The 13,836-nt window shown below is 32.9% G+C and overlaps 3 protein-coding genes across 3 annotated transcripts; 2 read left to right on the plus strand and 1 right to left on the minus strand.

Moving 5' to 3' along the window:
• The first annotated feature begins 61 nt into the window (after positions 1-61).
• Positions 62-2,852, plus strand: LOC106708744 (probable dolichyl pyrophosphate Glc1Man9GlcNAc2 alpha-1,3-glucosyltransferase). Its single transcript, XM_045677986.1, has 8 exons — positions 62-267; positions 364-636; positions 736-883; positions 1,029-1,271; positions 1,451-1,556; positions 1,952-2,150; positions 2,219-2,305; positions 2,378-2,852. The coding sequence occupies exons 1-8, from the start codon at positions 209-211 to the stop codon at positions 2,850-2,852; spliced, it is 1,590 nt and encodes a 529-aa protein (XP_045533942.1). The 5' UTR covers positions 62-208.
• A 3,125-nt stretch (positions 2,853-5,977) lies between these two features.
• LOC106708588 lies at positions 5,978-9,735 on the plus strand. Its single transcript, XM_045678025.1, has 10 exons — positions 5,978-6,076; positions 6,425-6,521; positions 6,703-6,768; positions 7,296-7,427; positions 7,510-7,654; positions 7,969-8,121; positions 8,247-8,475; positions 8,733-8,897; positions 9,164-9,274; positions 9,627-9,735. Exons 1-10 carry the CDS (start codon positions 5,982-5,984, stop codon positions 9,733-9,735), a joined length of 1,302 nt encoding a protein of 433 aa, XP_045533981.1. The 5' UTR covers positions 5,978-5,981.
• Positions 9,736-10,557: 822 nt separating this feature from the next.
• LOC106708590 (protein phosphatase 1 regulatory subunit 36) lies at positions 10,558-13,739 on the minus strand. The gene is made up of 10 exons (XM_014500128.2): positions 13,614-13,739; positions 13,285-13,378; positions 13,149-13,208; positions 12,827-12,958; positions 12,588-12,732; positions 12,069-12,218; positions 11,666-11,897; positions 11,225-11,407; positions 10,918-11,022; positions 10,558-10,690 (listed from the first exon to the last, which is right to left on the minus strand). Exons 1-10 carry the CDS (start codon positions 13,706-13,708, stop codon positions 10,558-10,560), a joined length of 1,329 nt encoding a protein of 442 aa, XP_014355614.2. The 5' UTR covers positions 13,709-13,739.
• Between the last annotated feature and the right edge of the window lie 97 nt (positions 13,740-13,836).

A 13,836-nucleotide genomic window follows, 5' to 3' on the forward strand; every position in this document is an offset into this window, starting at 1 on the left:
GACAAGTGAAGGCCGGCAAGTGATAACTGAGGTGATAACCGAGTACAAATGTGTTGATATGATAACGACGTTTAAAGTTTCTTTTTGGTTAAATTAGGCTATAGATTTTAATAAGACTGTTAAGAAAATACTACATTTACGCTAATCAATTTATAATATTATGGAAATGTCTTTCGGTCTTTAAAATTAAGATTTAATATACAGAAAAATGATTAATCAAATAATAGTGCTTCTTACTACATTTAAATTGTTTTTCATACCTTTATAGTAAGTAAAAAACTTTTTATTACTATTTACTTATTACTTAAAAAAATTAATTAAATTCTTGAGAATTTATTCTAAGTCCATGTTAATTGTTTCCAGTCATTCAACAGACTTTGAAGTTCATCGAAACTGGTTAGCCATAACTCATAATCTAACAATAGACCAGTGGTATTACGAGTCTACATCAGAATGGACATTAGATTATCCTCCATTCTTTGCCTGGCTGGAGTATGGACTTTCCCATATAGCGAAATTATTGGATCCAGAAATTGTAAAACTACAAAATTTAAACTATGAATCACAAATGACTATAATATTCCAACGTTTGTCTGTAATCATTCTAGATTGTTTTTATTTATATAGTGCAAAATGGTAGGCATTTTATATTTACTTTAATAATCAGTATTAAATGTTAAAAGTTATATATTTTTTATTGAGCCGTGCTTTGAACTTGTTAAATTTTATTTTCAGCTGTTCAGACTTGATAACCAATGGGAGGTTATTGGTGTTTATATTGTTGGTAGCAAATCCTGGATTATTGATGGTTGATCATATACATTTTCAATATAATGGATTTTTATATGCATTTCTTCTTTTTTCTATTTTCAGTATGATTAAGGTAATTTTAAAGTAGTTTTAATATAATTAGAAAGTTGAGAGTATATAGTGAATTAGTACAATATCTTTTGAAATTGTAACCAAATTTACTATATTATTTGTTGTTAAAAGAATTTAGTATACTAATTATAATATTTTTCTTTCAGGGAAAATATTTATGGGCTGCTTTTTGGTTTTCTGTTCTACTAAACTTAAAGCATATATTCTTATACATAGCTCCAGTGTATGTAGTTTATTTGTTGAGAGCATACTGTTTCACTGTAGCGTCCACAGATGGCGTGCATACTGCATGGTATTCATTTTCTTCAAGGAATTTGTTGAAGTTGGCATTTATTGTGATAACAGTTTTTACTATATCCTTTGGACCTTTTATCCACCATATACCTCAGGTAAACATCTATTATATTATAGGTTTCTAATTTTCACAGAAGCATTTATCATTTATATTATTTTAAATTGTGCCATATTGAAAACTTATCTCCTTCATTATTTTGTATTGTAATTCTAATTTCAAGGGAATAAAAGTAAAATTTTTAATTCCAATTAATAATTGAATGTATTATTTCAGATTTTGTCAAGACTGTTCCCGTTCAAAAGAGGATTGTGCCATGCATATTGGGCACCAAATTTTTGGGCGTTGTACAATTTTGGAGATAAAGTTTTACAATATGTATGTAAGTAAATTTGTGCATCAGAAAAAATTGTCTTGTTTTGTAACTTGTGTTAAAACAACAAGGCGTTTAGCGAATCATATCATAGATTATAGAGTTTCACAAATGTTGCCATAAAATATATATGAAATAACTATTTAAACTCGTCGACATCGCCGTCGCCGACGCACGCAACGGCCACCGCGCCCCCCGCGCCCGCCGCCCCCTCGAGCCGCGCGCTACGCGCTATGGCCCGCAGTGCGAGACGCGACGCGACCGCGAAGTCTTCGGATTAAACACTCGCCCTGAAGATGGACCCCCGATGGGTTCGAAACTAGTCGGTGCCGTCACCGGACGATCAAACGTGAGTTAAGCCGTTTCTTAATTAATTAATTAATGAAATAACTATTTTTTTTCAGTACCGATATTTGGAATATCAGTGTCATCGAGCGAGGCGTCCATGACGGGCGGTCTAGTGCAGGAATACGACCATGTAGTCCTGCCATCCATAACGCCAACTGTCACATTTATATTAACTCTATTATCTATGGTTCCTGCTCTAATTAAGTTGTGGAATCTATGTGCGGATAAGAAATATAGAGCTATGAGTTTTATAAGGTATTGTAAGAGTTGTTTATCCAAATTTTGTGTTATGACAGTTTCCATATATTTTTTGTATTTTTCAGATGTATTACAGTATGTGCAACTTGTTCATTTATGTTCGGTTGGCATGTCCATGAGAAAGCCATATTGATGATTCTAATACCACTAAGGTAAGTTTTTATTTTTATTTCGTGAATTTAACAATTTGCAAGGCGGAAAAAATTAAAGTTATTTTGTTTCAGTTTCTTAGCAGTATTGGGAGATGTCGACGGGAGATTATTCTTGTTTCTGTCTACAGTCGGGAATTATTCTCTCTTCCCATTACTTTATCCTAAAAGCCTAATAGGAATTAAGTTGTTTTTACTGTTAACACATTGTGCTATTGCTTTTGGAAATTTACCTGCGTTGTACGTAGTTCCCAAAGTGAAAGGTACCAAAAGAATTCGAAAACTTCGTTTACCAATGTTGAGTAGAATTGAATGTTTGTATATATACAATTTGATAGGTTTATGGGTTTATGAAAATGCGATCCACTTTATATTGGGCCTGGACAAACGGTTACCGTTTTTACCTTTAATGTTTACATCTGTTTATTGTGCGTTAGGTGTTTTATATTTTTGGATTCGATATTATTATTATTTTTTAACGTTCAACTTAAGTATGGTTCCTATACAAAGTGTGGAAAGTACGCCACAACACAATAAAAAGATTAAATAACGTCCTTGATTTGTTTTATTTAAACTTTATAGTTTATTTTTTAACCTGGTTCACAGAGTATGTCAATTCCTGCACTATCCAATATTCGTAATATATAACATCTAAGGGATAAACTCACAAAATCCGGAAAGTAGATATGTCAAAATACGTAAAATTTACTCAATAATATCAGGTAGAGATAACATGGCCATCTTGACCATACGGGGAATCAGCCATCGTTTATGTCAGTCTAAACTGTTAATGTTTTATTTTTTTACTATTGGGTAGTAGAGGTAGAGGTATAAATGGTAAAAGATTAGTAAAATGTTTGAGGTACTAACATCCCTAGACATTTTCTTCTGCAGTATTTTTAGCGTGGCAAAACATAAGTATGATTACTCATAAATTTACATTTTCTTTTATAATAAAGAATATCGAACATTTACAAAGTACAGCTTAATTTTCGAGAGCGAGAATTGCAAATAATCTATTTATTTTGGATTGAATACAATATTTAAAGGGATGAAGGTTAATTAACATATGCAGGTGCTTAAGATGAATGGAACATTTAATGTAATACAATGAAGGCTTCAAAGGACACGTACACGTGTTTACAATGAATAAAGCGAGGCGCATCGATCACGACATGAATATTCATCGCAGGGTGACGAGCTGACGAGGCGCTTGATTACACGCAAATGGCTCAGAGTTTAAAGAAAATATGCGTGAAGTATCTATACGAAAACTTTATTTGTTTATCTACTATACCAGCTATCACCCGCGGCTTGATCCATCTTAAATAAAAAAAAAAAAGAAACGGTTAATACGGTAAAGCCAATACGGTAATACAGACTACAATCTAACTCTGTTCCAAATTTCAACCAGATTCGATCATCCGTTCTGAAGTTTACTTGATTAAAAAAAAAATCATCTATCCAAACTATTCTTTTTATAACATACATAAGTAAGATTTGTAATATATACTACTATTTGTACTAGCTCAGCTAACTTTATTTATCAAAAACAGAGATAATATCAATTAAATCACGCAAATGTGTGGTATTTATTCTAATTTCGTCACATATTTTTATTTGATATATTTCCACACGAGTGCATAGGTAAAGTTATTGGTTTAATTTAATCGTTCGATTCGTCGGTTTGGAAGTTTGGAAATAAAGGTGAAATGGAGTGGAAAGAGGTGCTCATTCAGATTTGTGATTCAGCGTTTTGTTAACGTTTTGTACAAATGGTTCCTTGAGTAAAAACAAGCAAAGAAATAAAAATATGATTAAGTAAACGTAGTTTAACAAAAGCCGAATCAGTAGCAAGTACATAATTTTACTAATACTCGTATTATAATATGCGAATGTTTGAAGAAGAAGGTATCCCCAGATCGGCTCAACGGCTCTCGATGAAATTTGGCATTGTTGTAGAACATAGTCTGGAAGAACACATGCTTGAATTAAGTTTTTTTTTAAATACGCGCGGACGTAGTCGCGGACGATAACTAATGATTTATAAACTTGCCGGCTCGACCGAGGAAATTTCATGAAATGACAAATTTAGGTTAATTTATTTTAACGTAATTAGGCAACAAGTTAAGACTTAGCCAACGTTAATGTTGATGAGTACTTATACATTCATGACATTCAGTGCTAAGAGACAAAGAAACACTTGAATGGTTTTGAGTTTTTAACAAGTTGGACAGTGTTGAAATAAAACGGAATATCAATATTCTTGCAATGTAAAGGCTATGAGTAGGTTCAAGATTTTAATGTTAAATAATATAACCTATCTAAAATAAACATTTGAAAAGCAAACGAGAATCGTCAGTGAAGTGTCGCTAAGTAGAGGCTCATCTGATCACACGGCGGAGCGCACAGGATCAAAGCTGGGCAGCGCCAGTCCCGCACAGCCCGAGAGCAATCGCCTGTGCTCAGGTTCATTGAATTAATATACATGACACACTTGTTCCCTCACCGTTTATTTAAGGTAACTTATTTTGCATATGCCACACGAATCAACCGCGTATATATGGAATGCTTAGAAAATTGTTTATTCAACTATAAAACGAATAGAATACTAACGAATATATAGTGGAAAACAGTGAGAGACAAACAAACTTTTTAATTAAGCAAAAGTGCTTTGACCGCGATCACCTTATTGTGGAAGCATAGTAACAAATAGGATACTTTGCTTTGTAATTAAGGTTAATACTAAAGGTAAAATGAATATTGCTCTATCTAAAATACAATAGTTTCCCTTAGAATTCTATTATCGAAAGTACATTTATCGAACATTGCAATTCAAAGTTGAAATATTTGATATTCATGCGAGACTGTCCATCTCGAATCGGTAATAACTTTGAACATTTTGTAAGTTTTAAGGTTTGAAGTTAGTGCATTCAGTACATTAACATAACTTTATATTCAGTGCCGTCGGTCGGTAAGAACTTACTGGTGATGTCGTAAATTTTGTCAAACTTACAAATACGCGCTTCGAAAATTGTAATTCGCAAGTTATAGCCGCTGTGAATCACGTACATTCATAAATACGTTCTGAAGGTAATAATGTGGCGGCCGGGAGACGTGCTTGGGAAGATTTTTGCCCTTATTGGGACAAGAACTGTTGCTTGTGTGTTTATGTCATTACTTTTAATGTCTACGTATGTATTTAACATTTGCGGCTCTAAGGGTTAAAGTTTATATTTAACCGCAAAAGTTATTTATATCCTAATATCCGTGCGGCATTAAAAAAACATAATAAGTAGCCTATGTGTCCTTCCAGGCTATGTTTTACATCTGTGCCAAATTTCATCAAGATCCGTTGAACCGTTCCGGATATACCTTCAAACAAACATCCATCCATCCAAACATTCGTATTTATAATACATATTAGTAATATCAAAAATCAAAATCCTTCTAAGATCAAAAAGGTTGTTATGGTCACATAAGTCTGCAAATTCTCATAAAATAAAAAGTCTATCCTTTAAAAACCTGGAAAGGAAAATGTTTATAAAAAGTTGTCAAACTTGACAGTTTATAAATGAAATCGTTTGTATCATATTTATATTGTTTATTTTAGTGAATATAAAGCTATTGCAATATAAATATTATTATTGATTGAAAGTAAGAATTCAATAGTAATACAATGGCTGATGAGGAGGAGGAAGGAGGGTTCGGTGGTTTATATGAAGACGGGCACTGGGTCTGGGATGAGGATATACAAGCTTTAATATTTGTTAGGTGAGGTTTAGATAGTAAAAATATCGCATATCTCAACCTAAAGTAAAGATTACATTTATAATTTAAGATGCGACAAAATTTGGTTGATGAACGACAAACGATAAGTGTGGTTAATCTAACTTATTAATATTATAAATGCGAATGTTTAGATGGATGAATGGATGTTTGTTTGAAAGTATCTCCGGAACGGGTCAATAGATCTTGATGAAATTTGGAAATGGTGTAGTCTTGAATTTAGAGCACTTAGTCTGGAAGAAAACATAGGCTACTTATTACGTTTTTTTTAAATATGCGCGGACGGAATCTGGGGCGACAGCTAGTAAAGTTAAATAAAGTTGTAATTTTCAGTGATCTCCCACCAAAACCTATAGAAACAATTCAAATACCAACTAAGGTGCCAACAGGAGCTGTTGAATTTAGAGACGATGTAGATTTAATAGAACAGGTATTAATTTTATTTACTTCCAACCTTGTAATAACATCATTCAATTTCGATCAGTATTTGTTTCTGAAAATATTTAAGAATTAATGTTGAGTTTTCACAGTATGTAGTGGTGTAGTCGTAGATCTTCTATTACGATTAATTCGCTAGTTGTAGTAATCGTGCTTTTTGTTTCTGCATTAAGATACGTTTTAGACGGCGATACCAAAGAAAACTGAAACCTGGACAACCTGATGTTATAACTTTGCAGGTACGTAAAAATCAATAACCTTACATTTTGTAAACCTTTTTTATACTATAAGGGGCAAACAAGCAAGCGGCTACTTGAATTCGCAAAAAAAAAAACGATACGATCGCTGTCCTTAGACATGCATTTGCAGATTCGTTTCCTATCTTTAATTAGAAGAGGAGTGGAAGCATAGAAAGGGGACATTTCCTCTGCCTATGCGTCTTCTCCCCTGAAAAATCAGCTTGCCATTCCCATCCCTTCCTTTTAAGAAAACGTGGGAAGATGAAGAGGACTATAAAATATGGCACGCATTTCCGACACGCACCATACATACTCACTCACTTCTGTATGGTCGTGGTATTACATCGTTTAAGAGGGCCATTAGTGCAAAAGATGTTTTTGGGGGCTCTACCATTGTTAAAACCCCATACGTGTAAAATCATCAGTTATTTATTTTTTCAAATTCTTCACTAAGTGACTTAACGCTCAATGTATTGTATTGCAATATTTTGTCATACAAAAATTCTATAAACCATTATGAATTACAGGATGTGAAAGATGTAGCACTTTTCACAGCGCCGGTCAATTTGTTGAGCCCGATGTTAATAAATATGCTCCATTTGCCTACCACGGAAAGATTCATACGTGCGCTTATAATGTATTCGCAGTATTATTTACAGGTAAACATGGATGTAAATCTATGTATATAACTTGTTTCGGACTTCGTCGTATGTAATGGTTAATTTTAAAATATTGCTATAGATTGCAGATGAAATGGCGCGACGTATGTTAGAGCTGGAAGCCAAAGTTCGGACGCCATATTGTGATATGGTAGAAAATGAATTTCGAGATAATTTATCAGATTTGCGGGTGCTCATAGCTAAGGAATATAGCACGATGATTATCGGTTTGTGTTGTTTTATGAATATACTAGCTGTCGCCCCCGACTCCGTCCGCGCAGGATTAGAAAAAATAATAATGAGTAGCCTGAGTGTTCTTCCAGACTATATTCTACATCTATGCCAAATTTCACCAAGACCCATTGAGCCGTTCTGGAGATACCTTCACACAAACATCTATCCATCCATCCATCATCAACTTTTGCATTTATAGCATTGGTAAGATGTCTCCTGTTGCTTCAAATATAATGCTGATAAATAATAGTATAAAATTATATTAATAAATTTAATAACCTATCTACTTTAGTAGTTTTTGTTTAAGGTGGTGGGGATACGCGAAAATTTCATCACATGGGCCCACAGAAAAAGAGAAAATCTCTATCGGACAAAGACGCGCATCTTTTTGAAACTTTATTGCGCATGACCGTGCAAATTGTGTGGTTGGCTCTAGGCAGAAAAGCTTTCAACCAGATAGGTTTGTAGCGTACATATTTAAATCACATATGAAATGTTATTTGATTTAAGCTCCCTAAGTTTTAATATTTTTTGATCCTTTGTGAAACAATAACAACTTTTAGGAATTATTTCTTTATTCTTTAGAATTGGAGATAAATCGTATATTTAAATCGGAGATATTCAATGCGGTGGAGCACACGCTGCACACTGACTACGTGGCAAAGATGATGAAAGAGGAGCGGGAGGCGTTGCTCGGTATTTGTCTACGTCGCGATAAAAAGCTGAACACCCGCTCGCCGCTCATGAACGAAGTCTTCTGTCATAGAGATATTGATTTCCGTTTATTAAGTCTAGGGGTTGTTAAATATAATCAGTGAGTATCGATTAAAAATTTAAATTACCTGTAGCCGAAAATACCGACTAATACCAGTAAGTCTTTATTTTTTGGAATAGACGGAAATTGCCACAATAATGTTGTAATAACAGATTTATACCCCGGGCCTTAACATGATTATAAATAGCCTACAATGACCTTAGAACGGTTAATGAAAATCAATAGTTCAAATAAGCACTTTCAAACTCGGATTTATTATATTTTTACATTGTAGATATTAAATATTACTTGTGCAGATATTCAGCGAGAACATTGTATATGAAGCGAGCAGTTGCGGGCCCCGAGGAGTCGCTGGCGGAATTTGGCATTGTGCTTGGGATTTTGGGCATGCCGCGTTCCATCTTTGACACCATGCTGAGACCGCTACCTTCGGCCGCAGAAGGCAAATCGAAAGCATCCATGTCAGTAATATTTCTGCCAGTAATTACTAAGATCGATGGTCTTTAGGATAGTCAAGAGCCGATGTTCATTTCTTTACAAACACCTTTAAAGATCAGAATCAGAAGCGCATACGCAAGTTGAAAGAAAATGTCTCTTCACATATGGGAGTAACATAATAGATTATTTACCTAGTTGTAACTAGTAGTTGATTACAGTTAATATCATGTGGTCAATATTTGAAATTACATATTTAAATGTTTATTAATTTACCAATTCTTTAATACAGGTCGTCCACAAGTTCATACAGCGCTAGCACGAAAAGCTCTGTATCAGTTAAGAAAAATGTTATTTACAAATTATACTCAGACATTGTTTTACCAACTAAGGAGGCTAAGATGTAAGTGATTTTAAGACCTTATTTTACTACGAATAATAAATGTTAATGAAAAGAAAATTAACATCGTGAGACCTGCTACCGTGGGAAGTGAAGGTTTTTTGATTTGGATATTTAATTATTATTTTATCGTGAACTAGTTTAAAAACTCAATATCAATCAGTTGTACTCAGGAAGAGCGATGTAACAATGACTTGTATTTGATAATTTGTCAAATTTATTTGCCAAATCGAGGTAATGTTCGTAAGTTATGTTTATGATAATTTGCCACGATCTAAGGGATGATGATATAATACCAAGTAAGGGGTAATGCACTAATATTTTCATTTAAAAAAGAAAATTAAAATATTTACAGGCCATATTTCCCGTCGCATTTTCCGGATGCAACCGAGGATATCCGGCCGTGCAGCGACGTGCAACGGCTCCGCTGGCTGAATCGACTTGCCAGAATCTTACATCCTTAATATGTATACCATTTTGTGTGGTATGGTTAATCAGTGGAAGAATTAAATTTATGCTTACGTAAATATCGTAAGTTTTATGTGAAGTTTATTTTGTTATTTACATATTTATTTACATTAAAATAATTATTTTATTATATTTATTTTATTAATGATTACCCATTAACTATATTAGACTGGCCTGAGTTTGTATGTGAACATCACATTGTAACGATTCAAGAAGAATGTTTGAAACAATTACTAATTGATTGAGTTTAATTTCAAACCTTGGCTTCAACATGTATATAAGTATCAAACGTTGACTTTTTCATTTATTCTTCGATAAATATACAGGTATTAGTGTCAACCTACTTTTAAAATTAAATGTACTGAAAAGGATTTCTATTCACGAAAGGTTTCCATCAAATATTAAAGATTCTTCTGACAGCGTAATTGCAGTACTGGAAATCGGTTTCCGCCACTTAACCTGTCGGAAAATGATCTATGATAGATAAGTCGTAATTTCTTGACATTTAGGCACATGTCCAAATTTCCTAGAAACATTAAAATGTTTTATAAGTTTACTTCCTGACTTAAGTATCTGAACCCGGCAATGCTCTTATAAAAATAAAAATTAAGTCATATTTTTATTTTTGAGCCAGAAATCGTTTAATAGTGCACAGAATACCCAACCAAAGTTTTAATGAAATCTTATTGGTTAAGTAATGTTTAGACGACAAATGACAAAATTTTACGATTATTTGGAGGTATTCATATAGAGATATTGTTGAATACTTAATATAGAATTATTGAATACACGATTGTCTTAGTGTTCTTTTAAATTGTTTATATATTCTTGAAACTTTGTAGTCTCTTCCTTCTCGATGGTTCTGCATATCGTAGCCATTTTAAGCGCTGTTCGTTCTTCTTGTATTTGATTGTGGTAGGTTTACCAGGAAATGAGTCTGCCAGATCCTCGCTATAGTAAAAAGTAATAATAATAATCACATTTTAAATTATAACCTACGCTTACATTATGAATAATAAATAATCACATTAAACACCAAATATATATATGACAGTGAACAATTAAAACACACGCACAATAAGAAAAAATTAAAAAAATGATCTTAATAAAAAGTACAGTATAACTCACGACAACCGAACAGATGATAAACAGAGATTTAAAGATTTGTTTCACTTTACCTGCGATCAGATCGAGACTCAGGAAGAATTATATCGGGATATAGCGGTAAATTGAGAAAAGCACCTTTTGTACTCTTTCCTGCCGAGGATCGACTTGAAGACATTCTGAAACGCAAGAGAATCGACATCATCATCATCAATGCTGTAATGATGATGAGCTATTTTTGCTTATTTTTAATTGTTTAACATGAATTTCAATTGTTTTTCAAAGAAAATCGGATCGCTATTCGGCAATTTTGTCTTGATAAGTTTTACGTCATTGAAACTTACCGTGATAATGTCACTGAATATAAAATGTTTACAATACCGTGAAGCAGTTTTTCGCAAGCTTGCAGACGAAGTACTGGCACCCTGTTTCTTGACCTCGCGCAGCATCGTGTCGAAGCGATCTCGCGGCAAACCTATGATACCTATGGATAGCCCCACCTTTTCTAGTTGCGGTTCAGGAGTCACCAATATATTTTTGAAGTACAGAAGTCGTGAAGTTAAACTGTAATTAATAAAATACCTTAATAGTGACATTATTCGTTGTACTTTCATAAATAAGGTTATATAATAGCGGAATTATGAATCGACAACTTTTGGTTCGTTCATTTTTCTGTAAGTATATTACGAAAATCTATGTTAACAAATTTCAACACTGTAATAAAAAGAACTCGAGTTAAACATGATACTTCATGTGCTCTCGTGTAAAATTTGCCTTTACTTAAGTTTACGTAGGGATCGTCGAAATGTATACTGTACTAACTGGGCGTATTCAAAATCGCCTAGTCCAAATAATCGATAGTTTATAGCGTTTTTATCGCAGGTGATTTCGCTTAGCAAAGGCGAGTGTATGCCTAGAATTTGCTCCTTGTGCTCGCAAGTGCCGTACAACACGGAGTGCTCCGCCACAGACATATCCTTCTCGAAGTCAGTTTTCAGAAAGTGCTTTACAACGTTGAATGTATTCGATTTGAATACTCTTTGTATCTCTAGTTCTGAAATTAATATCAGTTTTAACTACAGTTATGTTAATATTAAAACGTCTTTTTACTACCAATTATTTTCCAACCAATACAATTAAATAATTTTATAATTCCAAGCTTTGAAATCGTACATCATTAGATGTTATATTTAACTAAGTGTTGTAAGTATATTATAAAAATTACCAATTTGTTGAAAAGATTTTCTTCCGAGAGCCACCCAAGCAATATGAGTGCTTATACGTAAAATGGATTCGAAAATTACACTATCTCTTTTTGACAAAGATTTTGCGGTCCCAAGTTTATTATGATGATATTTGAGATATTCTCCCGTACCTAGATGCAAATAAGTTCTCTGATAATATATCTCTAATATTTTATTCAATACATTTACATCTATATTAAACACGATAAGATCCAATCCAAATCACAAAAAGAGACATTGGTTATGAGTCCTTAGCCCTCCCGCCTGACGTTCAAGTAACGCAGGGATTAAGATGGATACATCTCCTTGGTTAAACTTCTACATAACATGGAATTCTCTTTAGAAGACAGCTTTTCTCGCAACGATTCTTAACCAGTTTAATACATAAACATTTTAATGAAGACGTAAAGCATGAGGTTTAATAAACGAAAACACTTTGCTGTTTTTATAGTGTGATAACAATTCGTGACTATTAGCAGTGAATCTAATTTAATATTTACCTTGAATCATTGAACAGTACTCCTTTGCCAGTAACAAGCGAACGTCTCTAAGATTTTCCTCATATCTCTCTTCGATTTTTTTACCTAATCTTGTTCTAATTTTATTTTGCAAGTCCAAAATTCTATCTGCCATTATTGAAGCGACCTATATTTAAGGCTTTCAATGGTTAATTAATGTTGAATTTCGCACTACTTAATATTTAATTTAAAAAAGTGTTTTATGAAATGATATAACATACCTGTAAATAATACTGGCAATAAAATATTAAGGCTCGTAGAAATCTGTCTATGATGTGCATGTGTAGCACATTTACAATGTCGCGGGTTATTATTGGTTTTGGTGCGCAAAAAAGAACAATATCTTTAATATCCTGAAACACATTTAATTAAAAAAGTCACTGGTCATTAAATAAAATAACTTAATTCTTAAATATTGCTATCAAAATATAAAGAGTGTTAGTTTCGTAAATCCTTAAACAAAATCGCATTTGAAGTAAAAATCTGTTAGCCCTATAACAATTTTGGGATTTGTTTTAAATGAATAAATAGAAGACATGTTACCTGTAGACGTACAACATCATCTTCGACGATTTGTCTTTGAAAGTGTTTTTTAAACCTTTGCTAAAAATGGTACTATTATTACTTTAGACATTACATAATTAATTATTATCAATAAATAATCCTGCAACATATTTACCTCTTCCAACAAATCTACTTCGTATTTAAATTCCATTTTCCGAATACTCTGCGGTTGTACTTCATGTACATCGACGTCTATTGTTGTCACCTCTCTGTTAATTAAAATGAATTTGCTAAACAAATTGTGGTATAGATGCTTTTAGACATCGATAATGGGACAACAACCTAAACATTATAATAAAATACTTCTTGGGAATGTGTAACCTAAAACTGCCACACTGTGACACATGTATTGAGTACTAATTAGTGAGTTTTCTGATATCTAAATGTGATTTAAATATTTCAACTATCATTTAAGTTGGGATAGAATTCGTAAATCTCTATCACCTCATAAAGACCAATTGTTTAGCATCCTCACTCCACTCCCAATGACCCTGTTCAAAGGGGCGCAGCACGAATTCATCTTCGTCATCATCATTCATTTTGTAAAATGTAAATTATATAAAATTTCTAAATAAATATTAAAATAAACCTATCAAATAAAAAAATAATAACCCAAAAAAATATAAATAAAATGTAAATATTTAACAAAATAAATCTATATTTTTTT

Source organism: Papilio machaon, chromosome 5, assembly GCF_912999745.1.
Source record: "Papilio machaon chromosome 5, ilPapMach1.1, whole genome shotgun sequence".
Taxonomy (NCBI): Eukaryota; Metazoa; Arthropoda; class Insecta; order Lepidoptera; family Papilionidae; genus Papilio; species Papilio machaon.

Bases quoted from the DNA above. Each gene is read 5' to 3' on its own strand.
- LOC106708590 (XM_014500128.2), bottom strand. From the start codon at position 13,708: ATGAATGATGATGACGAAGATGAATTCGTGCTGCGCCCCTTTGAACAG. The intron at 13,379-13,613 runs GTGATAGAGATT...TTTAATTAACAG, and splicing joins AAACAATTGGTCTTTATGAG to AGAGGTGACAACAATAGACG. The intron at 12,959-13,148 runs GTAACATGTCTT...AATGTGTTTCAG, and splicing joins ATGATGTTGTACGTCTACAG to GATATTAAAGATATTGTTCT.
- LOC106708588 (XM_045678025.1), top strand. From the start codon at position 5,982: ATGGCTGATGAGGAGGAGGAAGGAGGGTTCGGTGGTTTATATGAAGAC. The intron at 6,522-6,702 runs GTATTAATTTTA...TTCTGCATTAAG, and splicing joins ATGTAGATTTAATAGAACAG to ATACGTTTTAGACGGCGATA. The intron at 8,122-8,246 runs GTTTGTAGCGTA...TTTATTCTTTAG, and splicing joins AAAAGCTTTCAACCAGATAG to AATTGGAGATAAATCGTATA.
- LOC106708744 (XM_045677986.1), top strand. From the start codon at position 209: ATGATTAATCAAATAATAGTGCTTCTTACTACATTTAAATTGTTTTTC. The intron at 884-1,028 runs GTAATTTTAAAG...TTTTTCTTTCAG, and splicing joins CTATTTTCAGTATGATTAAG to GGAAAATATTTATGGGCTGC. The intron at 1,272-1,450 runs GTAAACATCTAT...GTATTATTTCAG, and splicing joins TTATCCACCATATACCTCAG to ATTTTGTCAAGACTGTTCCC.